General features: G+C 32.8%; 1 protein-coding gene across 1 annotated transcript in view; it reads right to left on the bottom strand.

Moving 5' to 3' along the window:
- Nucleotides 1–25,269, bottom strand: part of LOC134261187 (uncharacterized) — a gene marked incomplete at its 3' end in the record, with an annotated part of 131,369 nt that overhangs the window by 13,380 nt on the left and 92,720 nt on the right. The window contains exons 124-159 of the mRNA XM_062743635.1: nucleotides 25,010–25,225; nucleotides 23,355–23,397; nucleotides 22,317–22,477; nucleotides 21,413–21,589; nucleotides 20,784–20,993; nucleotides 20,015–20,057; nucleotides 19,728–19,900; nucleotides 19,461–19,631; nucleotides 16,996–17,202; nucleotides 15,856–15,898; nucleotides 15,409–15,563; nucleotides 14,461–14,667; nucleotides 14,020–14,247; nucleotides 13,847–13,889; nucleotides 13,422–13,582; nucleotides 13,126–13,293; nucleotides 12,763–12,975; nucleotides 12,635–12,677; nucleotides 12,390–12,547; nucleotides 12,091–12,276; nucleotides 11,792–12,007; nucleotides 11,532–11,574; nucleotides 11,251–11,411; nucleotides 10,886–11,065; nucleotides 10,564–10,785; nucleotides 10,435–10,477; nucleotides 10,144–10,304; nucleotides 7,128–7,340; nucleotides 6,270–6,501; nucleotides 5,847–5,949; nucleotides 5,361–5,514; nucleotides 3,294–3,520; nucleotides 2,424–2,583; nucleotides 1,110–1,335; nucleotides 747–954; nucleotides 57–254 (exon numbers count right to left, since the gene is read on the bottom strand). Coding sequence (XP_062599619.1) covers nucleotides 57–254; nucleotides 747–954; nucleotides 1,110–1,335; nucleotides 2,424–2,583; nucleotides 3,294–3,520; nucleotides 5,361–5,514; nucleotides 5,847–5,949; nucleotides 6,270–6,501; nucleotides 7,128–7,340; nucleotides 10,144–10,304; nucleotides 10,435–10,477; nucleotides 10,564–10,785; nucleotides 10,886–11,065; nucleotides 11,251–11,411; nucleotides 11,532–11,574; nucleotides 11,792–12,007; nucleotides 12,091–12,276; nucleotides 12,390–12,547; nucleotides 12,635–12,677; nucleotides 12,763–12,975; nucleotides 13,126–13,293; nucleotides 13,422–13,582; nucleotides 13,847–13,889; nucleotides 14,020–14,247; nucleotides 14,461–14,667; nucleotides 15,409–15,563; nucleotides 15,856–15,898; nucleotides 16,996–17,202; nucleotides 19,461–19,631; nucleotides 19,728–19,900; nucleotides 20,015–20,057; nucleotides 20,784–20,993; nucleotides 21,413–21,589; nucleotides 22,317–22,477; nucleotides 23,355–23,397; nucleotides 25,010–25,225 — 5,753 coding nt within the window. The remainder of the gene's footprint in view (nucleotides 1–56; nucleotides 255–746; nucleotides 955–1,109; nucleotides 1,336–2,423; nucleotides 2,584–3,293; nucleotides 3,521–5,360; nucleotides 5,515–5,846; nucleotides 5,950–6,269; nucleotides 6,502–7,127; nucleotides 7,341–10,143; nucleotides 10,305–10,434; nucleotides 10,478–10,563; nucleotides 10,786–10,885; nucleotides 11,066–11,250; nucleotides 11,412–11,531; nucleotides 11,575–11,791; nucleotides 12,008–12,090; nucleotides 12,277–12,389; nucleotides 12,548–12,634; nucleotides 12,678–12,762; nucleotides 12,976–13,125; nucleotides 13,294–13,421; nucleotides 13,583–13,846; nucleotides 13,890–14,019; nucleotides 14,248–14,460; nucleotides 14,668–15,408; nucleotides 15,564–15,855; nucleotides 15,899–16,995; nucleotides 17,203–19,460; nucleotides 19,632–19,727; nucleotides 19,901–20,014; nucleotides 20,058–20,783; nucleotides 20,994–21,412; nucleotides 21,590–22,316; nucleotides 22,478–23,354; nucleotides 23,398–25,009; nucleotides 25,226–25,269) is intronic.

Here is a 25,269-nt window from a genome sequence, read left to right as displayed (position 1 = left end):
TGGTTCTACACATCTGTCATTTTTCACCAACTGTTCTTTTGAAAAAACATACTTACATCACTCAATGCAGTGGAAAATCCTCCAAGTTGTTTTCTGGACATGACATTTGAACCTCCTGGTACTGTTCCTATGTCTAGATGTAGATTAACATTACTTCTGTCATCCTCAGCCATAACATTGATGGTAAACTCTGGTTCTGTGTGATCTCGACCTGCCACTTGAACAACACCACAGGATCCTGAAGGGGTGCTTCCCTATACAAAGATGCAAACATTTTTTCAGAGCTGCAAAACTGACAGTCATAAAAGACACTGAAGCGTGCTAGCAAAAATCATAAATCTAGCTATGTCTGGGCAAATTACCCTTAATGTGTAAGAGTGAAAATGACCTGTGAAAATATAACCCTGACGTGTATAATACTTGGGAATATTTAAGACCCAATTCTTAAACTATAATCTGCCTCTCAAAAAACTTTAACCTTGTCAATAGTCTTGAAAATATCTCAGAATTTAATTTTCAGCTCAAAAAAAAAAACAAACCCAAAAAGGACAGTGAAGCTGAGGGTCCCCTGACTGAATTAGTCAAGATGAACAAAAAATTGACAAAGTAAAATTTTACAGTAGAATACCAGTGCTCCATATTTAAAAGTAGCTACTTACATGCACAGTTTATTTAGGTGTGTCTTGTTTTCTAACATATAAAATATTAATTCAATACTTTTTTAAAAGTTTCCAGATGTATCTCACCCCAAAGCTTTGAAGTTTTGGAGGTGTTTCATCTTTTTCATCCTTTGAGTTGTCAATAAGCTTTTTCCTAATCGTTGCAGTTTGAAACTCCCAAATTTTTGCTTTGTACAAAGTCAATTTTAAAGTTGTAATCACAATATCCACTTCCAAAGTTACCAGTGCATACAGTCTTAATTTTAGTGGGGTTAGCCTCAGATACATCTTCAGTCTGAAATACATGTAAATGTATTATAATCTATAATTAGCATAATTCAATTCATTAAGTTTTTCAAGAAGTCACCTCCTTTTAAGTGAATAAAATGACTCAAATGAACTAAAATTGAGGAAATTCATAATTATCGAAGTTTACAGTTATATACTCACGTGACATCTATTGGAAACTTGGTAAAAGCAACTTCTGCAATTATTGGAAATCCACTATCCATAATGAATCCAACAAGCCTCAGTTTACCATACAGTGCATACCCAATTCCTAATTCTCCCCATACAATCAAGCCTCCATAAGGCTCAACCTCTACAAATCCTTTCATTTCCATGATCTTTGCTCCAACGCCAAACTTCACACCAAAGTAGTAATCTATTCCAAAGCCTAAGAGAAGATTAACATTAAAATAAAATAAATTAGTCAATACATACTCAAAGCTTGTAAAAAACAAAATCATTTACTCATAGCCTTGTAAAAATCAAGTGCAGTTTCAGTCCGAATTATTCAAAATATGGCACCATTGGACAAGTTAGTAAATCAGGTGTTGTAACTATCATTTTAAAGTTCTCCTTCACATTTATTATTATACAGTAAAGCTCATGAGAAAATTTTGAAAATTTTCCCCCCTATATATCTTGATGTTTAACTTTTGTGGCCCAGTTTCATCTTAAATTGTTTTGTCACAACTTTTGCAGAAATAGGTCTACTGGTTCTAGAAAAGTTAAAAGAATGAAGAATTAAGATGTAAGTCATTTACAATTGATAAATGCTGAAATAGCTCATGTGAGCCTCTTGAGAGAACATATACTCATAAGGAAGATTTTGATCAAAGATCCAGCAATGAGGCCATAAAACTTAGCTCAGCTAGCTCACTTTTGATGTCAGTCCATTTTTTCACTTGTATGTACAAGTGAGATTGAGATCAAAAATGAATTCATCTAAGTTTTATGGCCCCGTAGCCTGTATGGTCTAACTTTGACTGACACCTATCCTGTTGTGCACCCATCTAATAAGAATGAGCCAGATATAGGGCTATGAGGAGAATAGATTTAAGGATTTAACATAGAGAAGTGATATCACATCTCAGTTCTAATCCAAGACCTGGTTAAAGGTTTCCATGAGCACTCTTGGTGAAGTATGAGCAAGATAGGCTAAAGAGAGATAAGTCTAGTCTGGCCATGTATCAAACACCAGGCATTCACTGACCTTGACATAATTATGTAATTTGTGTAAGGTCACTGCACACCCTTTGATCACAGATCCATTTCAGGTAAAGTCTGAACCAGAATAAGCTGAGGGAAGAGAGAATTTGATACAAACAAGGATTTACAAATATTTTCCCTTTGTCTTTCATTGCACACTCTCTTTCAGGGGTCACCCTATGGGTAAAGTTTGAGTTAGAATAAGTCAGGGGAAAAAAATAAACTGAAAACAAATGCTATCAAACATAAAGACTGAAACTGATAACTTACCAAAACTCATTGTCAAAAATGAACCAATAGGGAAAATTTTTTCAAAAGCGAACATTGGTCCATGTTGTAAAGGAAAGCTGAAATCTCCCCTAAGTTCAAATTCAAAATTTTTGAATATACTGGCACCATCAGTAAACAATTTACTGATAAATTCAGAGTACTGAAATGAAAAAAAAAATCATAATAAATGTAGGCATTTGGTCATCATCATTACAAATCAAAGTTGCAATTGTCATCCTGAGAGGTGACATGAAAAATATATCCATTATTAGCTCAATCTGACCAAATTCTTAACAAACCCTCTTGTTTTAACAGCAATCATTTATAACACATTGATACTACATGTACTTATAAAATCTTTTTACATGTATACATAAACAGCGAGGACCATGATTTGAACATGAATCTAACAAGAAATTTCAGAGAATTATGGTCTACTAGTTTTGAATTCTTATTGGTTGGGGTGAATAATTTTGTCATTTTGTATATTTATCTATTTGTATCTCCTGCTTTTTAACCTCAGTGCATAATATAAATAATGCTAACACTACTGAAAATCAGTTTCTTAGGTTATATAAAAGCATGCAATACACTTTGACCAGTGTGATCTGGTTCCCTTTAAAAATTAAAAAGGCTGTTATTCTATAAAAGATCATTGAAAAGGTATGAAATGCAAACTTGATCTTTAACTCCTCAAGGTTCAAACACTCACCTAAAAATCAGCTCAATATCTGCAAAGCATATCTTAAAAGGTGTGGAAAACATAGTGGGACAGATTGACAGACAGACAGATAAGGAGAAAACCTACAGTTCTCAGGTTCCATCATTAAGAAACTAAAATGATGCAAGAGAAGCTTTTTCAAATCTTACCAGAGCTTTTGCCAAGTCCTGAATGTCTTTCAAAAGTAGTGCCACTTTAACAGGATCAATATTCTTCAATTGTAGTAAACCTTCCAAATCTCCAATTGTCATACAAGCTAGTTTGTTTGCAAGTATCTTTGCCCCATTTTGAGTCACTCCACTTCCAACAATGTAAGACTGGTGAGATCTTCCAGCCACAGAATTTGAAGTGACCAAAGCACTAGCAATGGCAGCACCTGATAAGTCATTAAATTTTTAAATTTGGATTGTTAATCTAAGAATTTAATATTCTTCGATTTTGGTAAAATTGATCTCAACAAATTATTCTATCACTTGAGAACTAATTAAGATTAAATGTTGCTTCCCATAGCACAAAAAGAGGCCCAGGGGTCACATCGCTCACCTAAGCACTGTGGCTAGGAAAAAAGCAAAAATCAGTTCAATATTGAAAAGCTTACATGCACAAGGCCCAACCTACCCCTTAAAGGGAGAGGCGAAAGGGGGTATGATTTGAACAAAAATTGAAACTACACTAACTAAGGATGCTGACATATTATTTTTGATTTATTATTGGCTTTGCTGTTCTTGAGAAAAAGATTAAATTTTTCCTATATATTCCTATGTAAAACTTTGATCGCCTGCTGTGGCCACACCCTACCCCTGGAGGTCATAATTTGACAAACTTGAATCTACACTACCTTATGCTTCCACATGTTTCCTATTTTCTAGCACAGTGGTTCTTGAGAAGATTTTTCAAAGACAAAAATTTTCAACAAATTCACAATGATCTCCCCTTGGAAGAGGGTGTGGCCCTTCATTTCTAACAAATCTAAATCCCTTTACCAATTTGAAAGTATACTTTGTAGCAAGTTTAATTGAAATTGTCTAAATTAAGGTTCTTGAGAAGAAGATGAAAAAGTGTAAAGTTTACAAAGACTTTGAAAAATGACGGCGACATCAGACAATGGACAAATTTTGATCAGAAATTTTAAAGCTCTTTTGAGTCTTCAGCTCAGGCCTAGGTGAGCTCAAAAGTTTGATTTTTAAAATGACAAAATGAAATTTCCAAAATTATCATTTTTAGATCTTCACTGTGATTAACTGATAGATGAAGGTATGCTGCACAAAAGCACCAAGGATCAACAAAATAATCAGTTTAGTGCTCAGTAATAAATCTTAAAGTAGATCTAGTTGTGCACTTGCCTTATGTACTTGCCAAAAGTATCTAGACACTATCACCATGCAGTAATTTTATAACGAACTAAAATATAAGAACTTAGAACCAAGAACCCAACCATACCTTTACATTTTTATTACTCATCTCTCTTTTGAAAAGAATTACACCAATTTTTAATCAAACATGAATCCCCATAAAGTTCCTTCTCCTAAATATCAATTTTCAATATAATATTGTTGCAACCCCTGGTAATTAACATTTTTAATGAATATTTTCAAAGAATTTATGACCATGTTGATCCAATAGACACTTGGATATAACGATTTCAAATTGACATTCCTATATGTTCTGAAGCATCCTTATAACAATATAGAGAGGTTAAGCAGATGACCGTGTACGTCTACGTGTACGTGTAGCTAAAGAAATCCCCTGATTTAATGCGAATTACGTCATCAGTTTTGCATACTGCGTAATTCTTTAAGTTGTACAAAACGTGTAGATTCGCAAGTACACGTATGTGAAAACTTGTATCTTCTTAAACTCAAACTACAGAATATATATTTTTCAGCCGGTGTTTGGTATGAAGTTGAGAATTTATTACGTACGTCCAATGTATCTTTTTTTATTTCAAGTCATAGATTTATTTGATACAAATGGATTTTAAAGTGCCTTGTTGAAATGATGTTTTACACGTACCAGTACACGTGCAGTTTGTTAAACAGAACATGACGATAGTTACGCTTATGTGTAAAATCACTTCTAGGTTTACATTGTACGTACAAGTAGACGTACACAGTCAAATGCTTAACCTCTTTAATATTACAGCAGTGGGAACAGAAAGTGAGAGGTTTTATTTTTTATGTAAAAGTTTGAGCATATCTGATTTTTATTTTACTTACTTCCTTGAACAGAAACAGACTGAGCATTGTCCTCTGTAGTTTTGATGGTGAATGGATTACCAGATCCTAAAGCTTGTACTTGAGCCTTAATCCCAGTTGTCACATCAGTACTTGACAAAAGTGTAGCTGCTAAATTCTTTGCCTTTTCAAGTTTCTATTTTAAATAGATATATAGATATTTAAATGCCAACTTTCCCTTTTATCTTGGAGTTTTTTATACATATTCTCCATGTATGAGTGTAAGCTGTATGTTTTAATTGACATTCTTGGTCAGTGCACTGATAATTTGATTTATGATATTAAATGTATGTTTCCATAACAATTTACAAAGCTAAATTCAAAATCAAATTAATGATATCATACTTTGTATGAGCTCTGACTTTTGTCTGCCATTTCTCCATTACTGATTAGTTTTATTCATTAGAAAGGAGATGTGTTTTGTTCTTGTGCGTAAATTAGTATTTGCAGGTAGGCAAAAATACTCACATTCTTATCAATAATTTTTTGCAGAAATTCCAGAAATTCATCATTTGGTGCATCATTCTCTAGAAGAATTCTTATTCCTTCTGTAAATGTTGCTGTGTTTAATCTACAAATAGATGTACTAGTAGTGACAAGGTTGTTCATGTCATCTATAGAATTTGTAATTTTTTGTTTATATATTTAACATAATTGCAAAAATCCTAATTCTATCTAAATAATAAATTCTGTTGCAGAAACTTTTTTAGGATCAAAGAGTTGTCTGTAGCTGATGTGTTTACTGAATTACTCACTCATAAATTTGTTAACATTCCCTAAAATGTTTCCTACATTAAAATACAGTCTATAGGTAACTAAGTATGTAAAGCAATATATTTGTAAGATATATGATCATTATTTTAGAATTTTTCTTCAGCTTAATTGACATACTTTGACAAATCAAGAGACTGTCTTTTTCTTCTCCTTCTGCCAGGTACACATCCAGATGGATTTATTACAGTTGTATTTACATCCATAATATTGTAGACTACAACTCCTGAAGATCCTGGTCCTCGAGCCAACAAAGTCATTCCAACACCATAATAATTAGCACCATACTCTTTTTTAGTGTAGTTGACTCGAAATGCAACTGGATTTCCAATGCTTTCAGTGTATGTTATTCCTACAAATATTTGTTTCATTTTATTTCCTGATTAAGCTTTTCCTTCTCTGATTCTCTTTAGATTGACATGTGAGAAACCAATACGTTCTATTTCCACTATTGAAGAGTTATAGTTCTTAGTGCGCTCTTTTGTGAAAAAGTCGGAATATGAACAAATCTCGTGGGATTTCTGGGACAAACGTAACATAAGCATGTAAACAACACGTTGAATGTGGATGAACAAATCCTAACAAAATGCATATGAAATATTTTATTGTTTTGGACTTCATTTAAATCAAGAGTAAAGATGACAAGGATATTAATTTACATCTATTGGTGATCATATGTATCTATTTATCGTAATGGTACAATATTAAAGTCAATACACATACCTCGGAAATGTCGTATTTTTATCAATGGACGATAAAGTTAGGGTTTTCGCTCTTTTACATATGTCTTTTAGTTCTTCTATTCTTTAGGTAGAATGACAAATGCACTTAACATTTAAAACTGGATTGATACTGGCATGTTTTGTATTATCTGCAATGTCATGCTGTCCCAGTCAGACGACCAAACGCACCTCTAATTCTGAAGAGTTCACTAATGGAAATACAACGTATTGCACTACTCTCTTTCACAGTTCTTACCATTAGAGAGGACTCCCAGTGATTTCTGCACTTTTTTGTTCTCTATCTGGAATATCAAATGGTTACAGTCCAGCCTCCCCATAAAATAGATACTTCTGTTACCAAGATCAAATTCATTCTCAAAGCAGCATTCTAATCCACTGCAGTCATCTAGATATTTGCAGTATTTCTGCATGTCTACTGGAATATTTGCTATCTTTGATGTATCACATACTACAAAATACAAACATGTAATGCACATATGAAAGGATTATCTAAAAAGAAAATAAACTTGTAAAAATGTTAATATGCCTATAGAAGACAAAATATTCTTTTTTGAATGTTACATTTTGTATTCATCCCCATTCTTTTCATTGCTATATAAACAGAATATCAGTCTGTAATAACTAGAGATTCTTTGGGACCCTCATAAGAAGTGTAAAGGTCTTAGAACAATATAGCTATAGTTTACATCCTCTGACCATGAGAATTGTATCTTACAGTGAAATATGAACATCCAATTTCATTTGAAAATTATGGACTTATCTAGCTGATATGAATTTTACATTTTTTTTTTTGCCAGTGACCTTGATCTTCCCACAATGACCTTGGTCGAGGTTATGATACACTTTCAGATCATAAACAATCTTTATACCAAGCATGAGTTTCAAATGAATCTTAAGTTTGCAAAATTATAGTCCAGAATGGATTTCAGAGATATTGACGACTGATAGATGGATAAACATTACAATATGTCTGATGGTGAAATTGTTATGGTGAGCTCAGTTTTATTTTTTGAAATAATAATTAATTCTAAACTTCTTCGGATTTTTCTGACAAAATCGGAAATACCTGAGTTGTTTTAGTGACAAAAATGTGACCTCACATACAAATAAGTCCCGTTGACTGAGGATGCAGATGATATTTTTGGTATGGAGATCACATTAAATGTCTGTTTTTATTTTTTTTCAATTGCATGTAAATTGTTGCTATGTTTAAAACACCATGTTGCTATGCATTGTAAAGTATAATTGGTTGTTTGAAATTTTTTTTTCACTCGGACTCATATTTCTTTGAACATTAAGCCCATTTCAACTTGAATTTCCTTCATTCTATCTATGGAGCTTGCTATGTAAACAGCACTTTGCACCAAATTGCTGCACTTGCTATAATTCATATATACCCCAAAACTTGTTTTGTGCAAAGTGGAGGGAGAAAGAAAAACAAGAGGCCCAGGGGCCACATTGCTCACCTGAGCAATTGGCTAGGAAAAAGCACACATCAGATCAGAACTGAAAGTTTACTGAAGGGGGGGGGGGGGGGGGCTTGAATTTTAACCCCCCCAGGGGGTCATGATTTGAACATTGCTTGAATCCACACTATCTAAGGATGATTCCCTAAAAATATCACTAAGCATGGCTTTAAAGTACTAGAAAAGAAGATTTTAAAAGGTTTCCCTAGAAATTCCTATGTAAAACTTTTATCGGCCATTTGGCCCCACCCTACGGCTGGGGGGTCATGATTTGAACAAATTTGAATCTACACTACCTGGGAATGATTCCATAGGAGTTTCATCTTTCCTGTCTCAATGGTTCTTGAGAAGAAGATTTTTAAAGATTTTCCCTATATATTCTTATGTAAAACTGTGATCGGCCATTTTGGCCCCACCCTACCCCTGGGGGTCATGATTTGAACAAACTTGAATCTGCACTACCTGAGGATGATTTCAAATGAGTTTCATCTTTCCTGGCCCAGTGGTTTTTGAGAAGATTTTTCCTATACATTCCTATGTAAAACTGTGATCGGCCATTTTGGCCCCACCCTACCCCTGGGGGTCATGATTTGAACAAACTTGAATCTACACTACCTGAGGATGATTCCACATGAGTTTCATCTTTTCTGGCCCAGTGGTTCTTGAGAAGAAGATTTTTAAAGATTTTTCCTATATATTCCTATGTAAAACTTTGATCGGCCATTTTGGCCCCACCCTACCCCTGGGGGTCATGATTTGTATACATTTGAATTTACACTACCTGAGGATGATTCCACATGAGTTTCATCTTTTCTGGCCCAGTGGTTCTTGAGAAGAAGATTTTTTAAAGATGCCATTATTTTTTCTCTAATTCATTATTATCTCCCCTTGGAAAAGGGCGTGGCCCTTCATTTGAACAAACTTAAATCCCCTTTACCCAAGGATACTTTGTAGCAAGTTTGGTTGAAATTGGCCCAGTGGTTCTTGAGAAGAAGATGAAAATGTCAAAAGTTTACGACAATGATGACTACGATAACGACGACAACGATGACACGACTGACAACGGACAAATTTTGATCAGAAAAGCTCACTTGAGCCTTAGGCTCAAATGAGCTAAAAATTAAAACTCAAGCTACCGGGTACATATTTCCTTACAGTACTTAAATTCCACCAATCCCAAGAAATACAAGAAAGCCTTGACAAAATTATTATTTCATTGACAAGTTATAAACAAGCACATATATTTTAGATGTGAGCTAGCAATGTGTCCAATTATTTAACTTCTTTTTTTTTTCTTCTTCAGTGACTTTCAACATACCAAAATTACTTTGCTAAAGAGTGTGGCACTCCATTTTTAAGGCATAAGCAATGGTTATTAAGATTATAAAAGCTTCAAAACCTTAAATTTTTTATTTATATAATCTTAATCCCATTTTCAGAGGACTATAATCTATATTTAAATGTTTAAATAAAATTTACATGTATATTTAATCTAATATAATATCTTTTTTTTATGTATAAAGCTTGCATGATCTTATCATTCTGTATTCCCTCAACTTTACCTATTGAAGCGAAATTAAAATTTCCACACTGTGTTGGCCTCCAAAAGTCAAAACTGACACCTACAAGACAAAAGTCATTCTGCTGAGTGATACCTTTTTTTTTAACAAAAAATTGATTTTTTTTCTTGTGAGCTTTCCTTAAAAGATGCATAATAATCTATTATTTTGAAAACAGAAAACTGTTTACAGACCAAATTAAATATCACCAAAAACTAATACCAACCTTCAAATGCAGCCTCACCGCTGCTAACATTACATTGGACATAGCTGGTTGGCAGGTCATGGAAGGTCAGTACATCAGTACAGCTGCTTTGTTCAAAGCACAATGAGATATTCCCATCAACTTTGATTTTCTTCTCAGTTACCACATTTGTGACATGAAACCTGTCAAATAAGTTTAAAGAAGTAAAATTTCACATCTAAAGTCCTGCTGCATAGAAAAACAGTAAAATAGTTATGCAACAGATGCAATATTAAGATTCAGTTTCACTTTAGTCAGTGAAGCTAAGCTTACCCATATCTTATAGCTCCATGAATTCCAATTTTCTCCATTGTGCCTACAAGTTAATATCAACATTTTTTTAATCATTTTAAATGAAAATTAACTGTCAGCAGTATATGTTGTATATAGATCAACACTTACCCCATGCGTATGTGAACAAGTTACGGCTGATTTTAAGGTTATCAATTGAGGCCTCCATCTGGTAACTGCATGTATTAAGTACAAGTTCAACTTCAGCATGTCTTTGAACAGGAGCAATGTAGACACAGCAAGACACCCTATCACATGTAGAGGGAACATGGCACAAAACTTGATTCTTGTTTGTAAGGATTGGTAAGGTGTAGTTGAGATACTGCTCACATTCTGTTTCCAAAAACCAAAAAGCAAATATGCATACAAGGCAACACTGTAATTAACACATTTTTGTTTTTTTTTGTCAATATAATACACTTTAAGTTTCTACCATTGTTCCATCCATTTCCTGCTGCTGCTCCGTACACTGTGTCAGACAGAGAGCACCTGTCTGTAGAATCCAGGAAGTGGTCCAGTCCGAGTTCTGTCAGGAGTTCACTGGCCTGAGGTACAGTCATGTCATCTACATGGGGTATAGCACAGGAGGCCAGCCAAGCACTGAGGGAAAAGCCTGTAAACAACAAAAGATATGCAGGTTTTTATGCTACATGTACTACAGACAATCCTTACTATTTATTTGTACCCCCCCCCCCCCTTTTAAAGAAAATTAATAGCCAAAAAAGAAAAATCAAATTAATAGTGAATTAATCATGCAGTTTTCATTTCAGCATTTTAAAATGGCACTTTATATCTTACTGGAATTCAGAAATCCCTCCTGATAAGTGCAGTCTTTCATGTCAAATGATGTCTGGTTTAGAATGGTTACCACTTGGTCACAATATAATGGTTCATAGCATGCCATTATTTCCACTTGAAACTCGTATTTTCGAGTATACATATTACGAGTTATGGTGTATCTGTGTTATGAAATTTTTCATAGTAAATAGTTTTTTTTTAAGCAAAATAGAATGAATATACATTTAATTTGTTTACAGCATTTATCAAAAATTAATGAAGAATTACAGAGCAAAACCTACCCCAGTTGAAAAATGCCTTTAAGTGTTAATTTCTGTTCTGTGCCTAAAAAAAAGTATTTCAATTTCAGAAGAAACATTAGGGTAGTTATTTTTTTAAGTTGAATGTACATATTTTTTCGGTATTTCCCTTTGTATAGATATATAAAATAATGTGAAAAAAAATCACAAATAACAACATTTTAATCCATATAAATTATAAAAGATAAAGGCTGCTCACAATCCATTCAAAACTGTAATTTATTTCTTTTTCAGTCACCTACCAAAGGAGAAATCATGCAAATAAACTGTTTGAAATATCCTCTCGATTTTCAGGGTCAGGAAGTTGGCACACTCATCAAAGATGATGGACACTTCTATAGATCTGTTGTCAAACTTCACTATGTCCATACAGCAGCTAACTGCAGTACAGGAACCATGATAATAACAAGTGATTTCTGAGGGTAACTCTGTCAGGTTTGATGTTGATGAAGTACAGTCTGTAAAAGAAAATAAATATCAATAGATTCCACTTCAACACTATATATTTTTGGAGACAATAGACTTTTTTTGCAGATTTTACCTGTCAGCCACCCATTGACTGGAGTGGATGAGTTATACATGCTGTCACCTGTCCTACTACAGGGAGTATCCTTCATCATGTTAGCTATACCTCTCTCCTCCAGTAGCATGTACTGTACATGTTCAGGTAATGAGACAGTTCCAATGCTTTCATCTTTTGTAGCAAGCCAATTTTGCAAAGAAAATCCTGTTGAGATAAATGTTACCATATTTAAGTTGAAGTACATGTATATACTGGGTACAAGAGTTAAATCACTTATGTTAAACTTAAAAACACAGATACTAAATATATTCATTCACCTTCAAGTCCCAAGGACCAATCACATTCAGTCTTTGGCAGTAGAGAATTGTCTAGTAAAGTTGATACTAAGTTACAAGTTCCACTGCTCTCTAAACAGACACTCAGTACAAGACTTATCATATACTGCTTCTGATAAGGCAAGTCATACATTTTCAAACTAAAAAGAAAATAAAATGTTTATTTTCATAAAATCTGTTTTCAATATATGAGATTCACACAGCCTAATAACTCTTGTTTAACTTACTCAGCTTTGAGAAATCCAACCAGACTGTACTGTTGGGTTTTGCCTGCAAAAATGACATTTTTAAGATAGTTTGATTGCTACACCATTCAACAAGAACCATATCTTTTTTTCTTTTACAGTATACATACCAAACTGAAAATTCAGAAGATCAACTTTGATGGTCAGCCTCTCTAGTTTGATGAGCATGATCTGGGAGCAGGGATCAAGACTGACTACAACCTGGAAACTCCTTTTGATGTTCTCAGCTCTCACACAACACTGTATCTCATTACAGAGGTAGGGAATGTGGCAAGTTACTGAACTTCCAGTCAAATTGGTTAAGGACATTTCTTTAGGACAGTCTAAAATGAACACAGCGACTAATATCAAATCTTATGAAAAAATTGTACAATGACGCACATAAATTACCCTTATGTTTACAAGTTCCAGAAATGCATAAGATAAATAGTAACGTAAACTTTGAGCTACAAAATAGCAAGTTTAATAATTACAGTTATTCCAGCCATTAATTGAAGATGAGTAAATTCCTGAGTCTGGGTCACAGGAATCAGCCAGTAGGTAGGGTGCAGCCCTCATCTCCTTCATCAGCTCTGCAGACTGGGACTCAGAGAGGGGAGTGGTGTAGCCATTGTTAGTCATCCAGGCAGAGCCAGAGAAATCTAAATTAATGGTTAGGGTTAATACAAACATTTCTACTTAGAAAGCACTTTCTGGGTGGAAAAGTTGGGATTATTGAAGAATAAATTTCATTGTTTTTATCATTAAACTAGAAACTAAGCAAAATTACTCAAGTTAACAAATCCCTCATTCCATTGACATGGTTGTTTAGGGAGCAGCATGTTGTTAAATATTGTATGATTGGCTTCACATCCTGAGGTCTCTGTACAAACACTCAGCTTCACTGTCATCACATACAACTTCTCTGCTGGCAAGTCCTCTATTCTGTAGCTGTTCAGGACAAAGAATGCAAATGTTATTTCGGTAACAATGACTAAACTTGCAAATGCTTGAGACAATTTCCACAAATTAAATGTTAAGAACCTTGGAGCAAATCATAATCATGAAGGTGATTTGAATGAACCATAATTAACAAATGTCAGTTTTTTTTTAAAGTACTTCAGCATATCAAATACAATTTACTGTCATATATAATACACTGTGCAATGATAAAGGTTAAGATTGAATTTCAAAAAGTTTAGAGTCATGGCTTACATCATTTTTACAATTCCAGCTAAAGTAAATACTTCCTCTTGACCTACAATGATCACATGATATTCTATGTTAAAGAAAATATCCTAAAATACAGAAAGGAATATCAATTATTATAAAGGAAACTTGTAATTAAAACCTGCATCATGCAGTTCTATTATTTGTATTTAACATACCAAATCTCAGCTGATCCAGTGACCTCTGAAAGCTGTACTTTTCTATTCCAATCTTGAGCATATACTGACAAGGATCAATGGAGATGTAGGTATGGAATGACATGTCCAGTGAGGGGACATCTACACAACAGTCTACAGCAGTACACAGGCTGGGTACATAACAGGTCACTCGTCTGGCTGAATCTGTTGTCAATGAGTTGTTTTCTAGATCTATAGCCAGTTGACACACTGAAAAAGAATTCACTAACTATGTATGAGATGTACACATAATGCATGTTTATAATTATGTTCAATATACTTAATCCTGCATACTGGTCATACGGAATCATTTCTTTTAAAATGTCTAATATGCTTCTATGTCTGGACAGAATTGAAATTCACTATATTACAGGAATATTCCCTTTAAAGTTCAGTTATTCTTTTAAAATTCCAGTGACTTACATTGGGAAATGATTGAAGCATTCAGATTAAAGCCTGTGTCTCTGTAATTATAAGTGGTGAATGCATAAAATCCTTCTCCTCTTTTGCATTCATTGGAATCTCTGTACTGTGCAATGTCCAAGTATTCCAACAATAGTGACTTTGTCCAAGTATCCAAAGGTCCAAATGGAATGCTGTGTTTTCTCTTCCATTCACTCAAGGAGAAACCTTCGACAAAGATTTCAAAATCTGACTACACATTTATATTAACAAATATGATAAATAAAACATCTGAAAATACAAAATTAATACTAGTTTACTTGAACTACTTTTCAGTTAACATATGCATCAATATTAACACATTCAAAGGACTTCAAATACATCAACTGACAAATTTTGATGATTCTAAACCAAGCAATACCTAAAATATTTTTAAATAGCCAAAAAAATTTAAAAACTAGGTCACAGTAACCTACTTTTTAGTTTATATACTTTGAAGACCCAATGACAGAGTTTCATGAAGCTAAGCATATTAGTACCTGATGCATTTAATATAAAGTCATAAAATATCAAATTTAAAGTAGGTCTTGCTGATCTACTTTTCAGTTACATACTCCAAAGACCTTAGATGCATTACTGACAGAGCTTAATGATTCTGAGCCAATTAGTGCCCTTAATATTTTGATATAGCCATACATTTTCAAAAGTAAGTCACAGTGATCTACTTTTCAATTGACCTAATTTGAAAACTCAAGATGCACCAACTGACAAAATGCAAGGTTTGACATTTTTGCGTCAAAGTGATAAGATGGCCTAACATGAATCAACTGTCAAGATTGATAATCCTAGTCCTTATATAAGTGAAATGTCAAAGTTTTAACAAAACATGATTTGTAGTCAACTTTGAAGGGATCTTGAAGGGGGTGGGGTGGGGTGCAGGTTGAGGTTAACTTATTAAAATTCCCTTACCTTGACTTTGATCCCATGGGCAGATTCTTTTGGGTAGGAGTGTGTTTTTATACACTGCAATACTTTTGTAGCATTTTCCAGCAGACTCGAAGCAAAAACTGACATTTATGTTCACAAGATATAGTCGCTCTCCATAAAGGTCCTCCACCAGAAAACTGCAATAAAATATATCTACATTATAGTTAGCTTTATATCCTTCTAAATTTCATGCACTTAGGTTCTTTTCAATATCATAAATGATAACTCATATATAGATTATAAAAAATACACACAAAAAACTTTAATATACTGCACCTATTTGATGCTGTATTATTCAAAATTATCACTGTCATGATGTTTACTGTTCAAATGCAACATTATGTCATATGCAGGTTTCTAATGGTTTTCCATCATAACAAATTTTGTTGAACCTTTTTTTAGCTTGTAAAGAATACATAATGAACTTACTCTAGTCTGACAACCCCGCCAAGCCACAAGTTTTCAACTTTGCCTACAAAAAATAATGAAAGTTATCATTCTCTATTTATTTAACAACAAAAGATCTCTTTCTTTTGTCATACCTACATCAAAATCTGTTATATCGAAACGTTAGCAATGAGCATACATAATCTCTTAGATTCAAGTATACTCATACAGAAAATATATGTCAGATGCAGGATTCTAATCAAATCTCTAGATGCACCATAAGTGAAAGTATTTTACCATGGTTTAATCAATGTTCCGGCTAGGATTTGAAAATGGAGGAGTAATAATGTTTCTGCTAGTGTATGCATGACCAGTTGTGACCCTACTACTCTTTAGATGGAAATCTTGAAATAATTTTTCTCTATATACACTAGAGTAAAACCTAAGCTCCCTAGTTTAGAACCAACCCACCCTTGCATAATAAAATGACCAATTGTGATCAGGCAGTTAGGCAAAAAAAAATTAATTTCTTGGTTCTCAGGCCCTCTGTTATCTCTTCCGAGGGTGCCTCATTGACCCTTTTTATTGCTAAATCAATAAAAAAAAAAATTACAACAAATCGCCTCCCTCATCATTTTTTGAGGTTTTGTACAATATAAATAGCTGCCTCATCATGTTTTGGGGGCAATAAAAAAAAAAAATGATCATATTTTTTGAGAACCAAGTAATTAACTTTGCATGGCCTTACTACTGAAATTTTTTTTAAAGACTTATTTCCAAATGAAACATTGATCTTTTATTGCTAAGCCTACCCCAGTTAAATGACAAGCTTTTACATAAGCCTTTTCTTTTTGTTCTTGAAAATATCTTTATTTCACAAAATAAAATAATTATTTCTTATATATTATATCATATTATTATCTTATTCATTCTTATATCCTTTTGTAAAGGAAATGACCTCTAGATTATCAATTTTGATCCCTTTCATACAAGAATGCTTATATATAATGACAAATTTGTTGATGTGAAAATTAAACAAACAGCTCATTGAAAACTGACAAAATTCAATTCATTAAAAAAGCTGGGTAATTTTAAATTCGGTTACAATGTAGGTAGAAACATCCATCAAATCCATGATATTCAAGAAGGAAAAAAATATTACATAGTATTATGCATATTTACCATATTCATAATCAACAAGAGATATTTCTCTTGTCAGCTTCTCAATACCAGCAAACAGGACTTTACTACAAGGATCAATACTGAGGAATGTTTTGAAACTGTGACGTAAAAAGTCCACATTAAAGCAGCACTCTGTTGAAGTACAATCCTCTGATAAATGACAAAGACCTCCAGTGATGCTGGGTTTGGATACAGACTTGGTACATGCTAATTCAAAAAAAAAAAAGAATTGTAAAAGTCAAATATTCAGAATGTAAATCTTCAATTTGAAAAAACAAGTATTTTGTCATTATGATTTCTTATCAGAAATAATGTGTATCATAAGCTTATAAAATCCAGTAAGAACAAGAGATGTTTGTAAAACACTTATGCCCCCCTCCCTCCAAATTTGATTTTTTTTTCCAAGTCCAAAAGGGCATAACTCTGTCTACAATGGTGCAATCCTACCCAACACAAAACCTGACCTAGAAATTCAGCTGAAAAATCTGTATACTACATTTCATTTCAATATGTGCAACCTCTGCAGAGAAAATGAACTGAAACCGCAAATAAGTGGAATTTTTTTTTAAGTCCAAGGGGCATAACTCTGTCAATAAAGTTAGTGCTCCGTCACAGCATGATTCGTCCGTCAAATATTGTTCAATAATAATAAATTGGTTAGGGTGCAAGAAAATCAGGTAGTCTTGATTAACAGATAGACACAAATTTCAATGATTTAATTTCCATTTCTTATCATGTTTAAAATATTGTACATAAATCTCTAAGAGACTTACAGTGTAGGGATTAAATACAACAAATAATACATCATATAATTCTAAACTGGCTGTGTTAGAGCTTTAAAAATATCCATATGCATGCAGCTTTAAATTGTTTATTGCATATTTTATAAAATAATGGAAATGCTAGTCTAATAAAAAAAATCAAAAATAAATTATTCTTTAGACTATAAAATTCTAAGTGAGACATGACTGCAATTTGTTCCAAATACTAGCATATAAAAATTGAAATGTAAATTTATTTTTCAATGAACACATGTATATATTATACAATACTAATTTAGTTTTAATCATACACTAAAACATCAATTTGTTTTAATTACATTACACCGATTGATTGATCTTTATCTGGACTACAGTCATTAAGAACTCTTAATTAACACAAGCAACTATGAGGCCAATTCTTTTTGCCCAACTCCCAAGAGATAAATTAAGCAGCTGCATGATCAGATCTAGAGATTACCAGTTAGCTCCTGACGATAAACTTAATTTCTCTCTAATTTGACATGCACATTTCTGCTATCAAAATTCTTCTTGACCACTGCTTGATAATTATGCCCATGGGACAAACTGAATTCCTCTCAAAACATTGACATTTGTTACAGATTGCTGTAAAGTATATGATGAAAAAATATGTTTTTACTTAATTTAACATTTTTAATAAGGATACAACTATATTTTTCCATTTTTTAGGATTATGAAATTTAAAATTTAAAAGACTTAAATTTTTTTTAAAAATTCCCTTAAATTAAAGGTCACAGTGACCTTGAAATAGGCCGCGACACACCTTCTACTTTAGATGTATACTTTTGCCAAGTTTGAAAGCTTTGTGTATAAATACATGTAACAGGTGTGATATTCTCCCAACTTCATCAAGGAGCCATCATCAAACCTTTTGGGAATCATGGTCTTTTCTCTCCAAAATTTTGTCATTATTTATTGTTCCTATGGGTATCTTGAACAATAATATAGGGTGCATGCATTGACATGCAAAAACTATTTCTTCTAAATGCAAGATTGAATTTGTTGTAGCTACTGAAACATTTTTCATTTTCTTTCTTCTTGACTTTAAATTCATTACATTGTTTTTATTACATTGAAAATATGAATTTGAACTGTTTGTCATCTTTGTGCGACATGACACTGTAAATTGACTGTTAAAAAAAAACAACATATAAATACACTTTAACATAAAAAATCAAATTAATTTTACTATTAACTATCACATTCTTTCTTCTTTTTTTTTAAAAAGGCTGGTAAATAAATGTTTTGACAGGCAATAAATTACAATTAAGAGAATTAGAGAAGAGAAATCTTTCCTTCTGTTGTGGATTTCTCAGGAGATATAGATAACACATGATCAGAGATGCCCAACTTCCCACACTAAGCTCATTAATTATCTTTAACTGGATACATGTCCACCCATATCTCCTTAAGGACAAATGGATAGATTATAATTGGAATTTTTCTAAGTCCAAAGGGCATAACTCTGTAAAAAATAACACGATCTTATCCAAAACAGAACTTGGCCTAGATATTCTTCTGATAAATCTGTATACCAAATTTCATTTCAGTACGTGCGACGGTTGTGAAGAAAATGAACAGAAACTAAGTGGACCGACAGACCGACGGACAGCAGCAAAGCAATATGCCCTCCCTTCTTCGAAGGGGGGCATAAAAATAACTTACAAGAAGTCCATCCAAAACTTGAGCTCAGGCTGGATATGCTACAAGAGGACATTTCAAAGTACTGTGATATTGAAAGCTCATCCAGCAGTTGAACAAGTTTAAAGTCATGAGTGAGGAGGTCAGATGCATTTTCCTGCTGATTTTTAGCTAGCCACGATTTGAGAGAAAAATCTGAAAATGGGAGAAAACACACATGTAAGTTCAATAAAAGATATTTGTAATTTTACAACTATAGGTACATACAATGAAATTTTAAATTCTGTTTACCTTTTATTCTATAACTCTGATCCCAGGAACACTGAGCTTTGGGAATGACTGCCTTGTTGAACACAGTAAAGGTTGCCGTTGTACTGCACTGAGGATTGGTAGATTCATAGCAGTCCATCACATCCAGGGAAAGTAGGTAGACATCTTCCTCTGGCAGGTCATACACAATATACCTGAACATGCGATGCATGAACAAAAATAGTAAAATTTACTTTTCGATAAATCATAATATTAATATCTATAAATAACAGACTTAATAGTGTACATTAACAAAACAATGAACAGACCTGATTCTGTAAACTCCCAGCAGCTTGAAATCATACGCTTTACCTAGAAAAAAAACATCAATTATCATTTCTCCTGTTTTCTATAAGCTGACTATCAAATACTTGCTGACAATAGGGCTGGGCAAAAATATCAATATTTTTCAGTATATTGTAATACAATGACAAAAAATATCATATTGCAATACATTTTTGTCATATTGATATACTGGCAAAATGCTTAGACTAAGGAATTTCATCATTAAATATAAATAAATGAATGAAAGGTTCGTAATGAAGCCAATTAAACAGTAATAAAGAAGCTGTTTTATGGGTTTACTTCAGAACATAACTTAAATAAAATCAACAAGATTTTTTTCTTTTGGTTACTTATCATAGTAAAAATATTGCAATATATCGCAATATGAAATCTCTGGTCCATACCCAGCTCTACTTCAACCAAAACACATGATAATGCTACACCAACTGAAACGTCATTTAGTGGAGAAGAAATGAAAGAATTAATCAGAATTAAGCCTCCAATAAAACTGTGGCTCCACTGATTTACAAAGAACAGGAAGGCTGATTATGTCTTGCAAAAACTGAAAGTTGGTTTAAAGTATAGTATTCATCAATAATTAAGAATCCCTGGAAATTTAATTTTGACTTTTTAAATGCAAGCTTTCCTTGTAAAGACGAGTTTTTATAACTTTTTAAAAATTATTGAGTTTTAATTATTAAATTTTGCAAAGACTCATACTGTAACAATGAATTTTAAAAGGTTAAATCATACCCCATTGAAGTCCAGCCAGAGTTTGGTTATGGTACACCTGTTCAATTTGTATGCTGAGGCTGCTGGTACAGTGGTCAATGCTGAAGAAGACTTCATAGTTCCTCTTCAGAAGTGAAGCATGCACACAACATCTCACTCCAGTACAGGAGGACAGCATATCACAGTTTACATTGTGATTTAGTGTGGGTAAGCTGATGTTCATTGCACAATCTTTTGAGGAAAAAAAAAACAATTTTTAAATAAAACACAGCTAATAGGACTAAACTTTTACTTGTGCAAAAAATACAAGTACATGTACTTACCAATCAAATAATGTTAAGATATCAAGATTAATTATTTTCTTTAATTTACTGTATAGGTGGATTTTTAGTGAGATGCACATTAAATAAATATTTTCCTTATAAATCTGCATTAAGTTTTATCAAAAAGTAATTTGATGATTTTGTTATGCCTAAATAGAAAGATGATGGTAACCTCCAATATGGAATGAATTTATAGCAATATGTGATTTTAGCTATCTCAACACTGAAGTAAAAAATTTAAATGTGTATCTTTACTAAAATTTCTGCCTAATATACAGTATTTATAAGACAGTAATGAAGCTAGTTATATTGTTTCCTTTCATTAACCTGTTGTCCATCCATTGACTCTCCCCAATGTATTGCCAGGTGAAACTGAACACATTGGCTTATGGGAGTATGATGCAATACCAAGTTCTTCCATCAACTGTGGTATGTATGTATCTCCTATTCCATCTGTGCTCATATCAAGGCCTCTATTCAGCTTCCAAAGGTATAATGAAAAGTCTAAAAAAAAAAAAAAATACATCAAATTTCAGATTTTATAAAATTAAAATTTTTACAGCAAAAAGTGAATCTTTGACTATGAAAAGAACTCAGGATCAAGTAAATGTGCAGTTAAAAAAAACATGTCATTTAAAATTTAATCATGTTATAACTGATTCTACTTGGTATCCTTGACTTCCCTTCGTTCAACCTTGTAAAAATATATGTGTACATCTGAGAATATCTACATGCCATGCATTTTTTTCTCATTTTCTCATGCGTAAAAACTATGTCTGACACCTGGAACACCATTAACATGGGCAGGGAGATTAAAAGATTAATGAATTTTATTTGTTGAATACATTGTTGAACACTGTATATGTGCTAGGACATACCTAGGAATTAGAATTCACTCACCTTGAAATAGTAATGACTGCATTGTATGAAATATAAACTTACATTAGATAAAGAAGTTGCAGACCAAGAATTTTCCACTATTCCTGCAAGTGACCTTGAACTTGCTAGAAAATGTCCTTGGATTAAGATCATAACTTAACCTAAGGTCATAAACAATCTTTGTACCCAATATGAGCTTCTAATGAGTCTCAATTTCAGTTACAACATGTGCAAGATAGCAAAAACCTACAGACAGCCAAATGTACTAGGGGATTCTGAAATACACCTTGAAATGTTGTTTGCAGGCATAAATTTCAACATTTTAAGGAAAAGTGAAGAACCTTTGACAAACCTTTTATTTGATAGTCAATGGACCAATCACAGACAGCTTTTGGTATGACTGAGTTTTTGAACAGTACATGATGGACATCACAGTTTTCTGGTTCATAACACTGACTGATGTTCATACTTAGAAGATACTTGTGTTCATTGTAAAAGTTCTGCATCACCATTCTGCAAGAAAGCAAATAATGACTCAGTGTTGGTATGTATACTTCAGAAATATATACCAGGTCTCGACTGATTTTTTGACTACTTATAAGTAAATTAATACAGTTTTTTGATTCCCTGACAATCACTATAAAAAGATTAAATCCCTGCAAAAATGTGCTCAAGTTTGATGAACTGATACAACTTATTCAGAACACCTTGCAGTTTTGTTTACTTTTAATCATGTGTTGGTCTAAAATATTCTAAATAAATATAATATTCACTGTTAAATAGATATATTATTTATATAGTGAATGAGTAACTTGTCATAAGGCCACCATTAAAAAATTGTTTTTTAAGTTAAATAGTTCAACACAGGAGGCAGAGCCTTATTTATAAGATAATTTTAAATTTTTGATAAAAAAAATCTCAGTGAACAGTACATACATTTTCAACTTTTAAAAAAAAGAGTAACTTTTTGTCATAATGTGTTTTGTATTGTGTCAAAAAAATCAACTTTTGGTCAATAAAATTTTTTCAGGTCAAATTTAATTTTATTTTTGCCTAATGATAAGTGATTGTGTCATCAGTGTGGTGAAACAGATAATGGACATGTACCTTTGTTTCAAAGCAAAAAAACTGTTTATCTAATAAACAGATAATTTCTCGCAGATACATTGTACATTTACACTATACAACGATAACTCAAATGGAATGCTTTCTATCTAATTTATTCATTTATTTTGAGCAAAATTTCACTTCCCTAAAGCAAACCTATTTTGCAAGGCAAATCTGCCAGAAATAAGACTTGCTCCAGGGGAATTAAAATCTTGCCAACTCTCTTGATAATAAACTTAAACTGTAATTTTGAACATGAACCTAAAGATTATATTGCATTTACCTTATAACATACACCCCATACATGTCTACCTTACTTTCTTCTCCTAAAATGGAAAAAAAAAATATATGTATAAAAATAGAAAAATACAGGATAGAAAATCATTTTGCTATATATCCATAAATTTTTATTTGCAAGTTCATCATAACCATAAAATTTTACAAAGAATAGTTAACAATTTTTGCTGACAGTTAAATAAAAATTTGCTGACTATATTGTGATTTGGCTACAATTGTGTTTGTACTGAAACGATTCAACCGTTACAGTACCAATTTTAATGTCTGAATTGTCATCAGATTTGTTGAATAATATCAACTGTGTTTTAAAGAGCCATCATGATGGTTTTTCTGAGATTCCAATGAATGGTATTTCTAATGTGGCAATGTTTAATCAGTGCTTTATTTTCCTCTTCAGAACAACAAACATAGGCTATCAGAGAATACAGAGCTAACCACAGGAAAGTCTTTAAATAGGGCAAAGTCAGCACCAAACTGGTAATCTAGTAGTTTGTATCCCTAGATGCAAGATTGCAATTTTCTTCATATAGTGTAGTTACTTTGGAATGGACTTATTGAAAAACTTAGGTCACTAATCCTGAAAGTGTTAAGTCAAATCCAGCATCTACAGCAAGTTTCAGAGTGTTTATCCCTTGAAGGATCATCCATGCAAGTTTGGTGAGGGTAGTCTTTATAGTTTCTTGGTCATGGACCTCTTAAAGAAACTTCAACTTGTCCACTAAAGTGAAAATGTAAGTCAAATCCCTCATCCATAGCAACGTACACTGGTTGTATGCATCAATAAATGTTTTTTCAGTTAAAGTCTATAGTCACTTTGACAGAAACATCTTAAATTTTAACCTGGTCAATCAATTAGAAAATGCATCAGAGCCAGAAAATTTCAAATAGTATGTGTTTTATATGTATCATTCAGGCATTTTGGTCCAGGTAAGGCAACTGGTTACTTTAGAAAGAAACATGCTTTTAAAACTTCAACCTATATGTAGTTACTCAACTGGAAAAAGTAAACAGATCCAGCATCAGAAGCAAGCATGGTCCATGCAAGTTTGGTTTGGTCAACAAAGGGCTTATAGTTACTTTAGAATGAACCTGTATATAGTGTACATGACTACATGTAGGTCAAATCCAACATCCTATGTAGTGTATCATCCTGGAGTTTGGTCAATATAAGGCTAACAGTAACTTAGAAATGAAAACCTGCTCAAAAAATTCAACAAGTTTCCAAAACATAGACCGGTCATTCTTTAGCTGAAAGTGCAGCATTTGAAACCTTCATTATTACAAAGAAACACACAGAAAGCATTTTCCATGCATCTCTGATTAATGTAAGGTATAAAATTTCTCAAAATGAAAATTCCTACAAAAGCAAAAGTTTGGGATGCAGACTCCAACACTCAGGGTATAACATACTTTTCCCAGCTACAATGAGGTGAGTTGTAAACAGAACTACAGAAAAGTGCTTCTTACTCAAACTGAAATGGTTTAGGTTTAGATATTAATTTCATATTTATTCAACTTTTATAATTTACTCTGGATTGATAAAATGACATGGCTTTTAGATCAACTCTTTAAAAATATGTCACATTCATATCAAATAATAAAAACATAATATGTTGTGTTTGTAACAACATTAAAACTCACCCCACTTAATGTCCAATAAACTTATATCAAAAATTTGTTTTTCAATTGTCACTCTCATGCTGAATCTACAGGAATCAATTTTCAGACTGACTTCTATATTTCTGGACAGAACACTGTCAAACATACAACATGTGACTGTTGTACAGTTAGAAGCCATGTAACAGTTGATTTTGTCTGAGGCTGTGAACTGGGTGATGCCATGGACCCTTCCACACTCTGTACAATGTAAACATAGAAAAAGATTATTAGCTACTGTAATG

The sequence above is a fragment of the Saccostrea cucullata genome, unplaced genomic scaffold (genome assembly GCF_032062105.1).
Source record: "Saccostrea cucullata isolate Sc308-1 unplaced genomic scaffold, CSIRO_AGI_Scuc_v1 ctg4572, whole genome shotgun sequence".
NCBI classification, from domain to species: Eukaryota; Metazoa; Mollusca; class Bivalvia; order Ostreida; family Ostreidae; genus Saccostrea; species Saccostrea cuccullata.
This window is presented reverse-complemented; position numbering and strand designations above follow the sequence as displayed.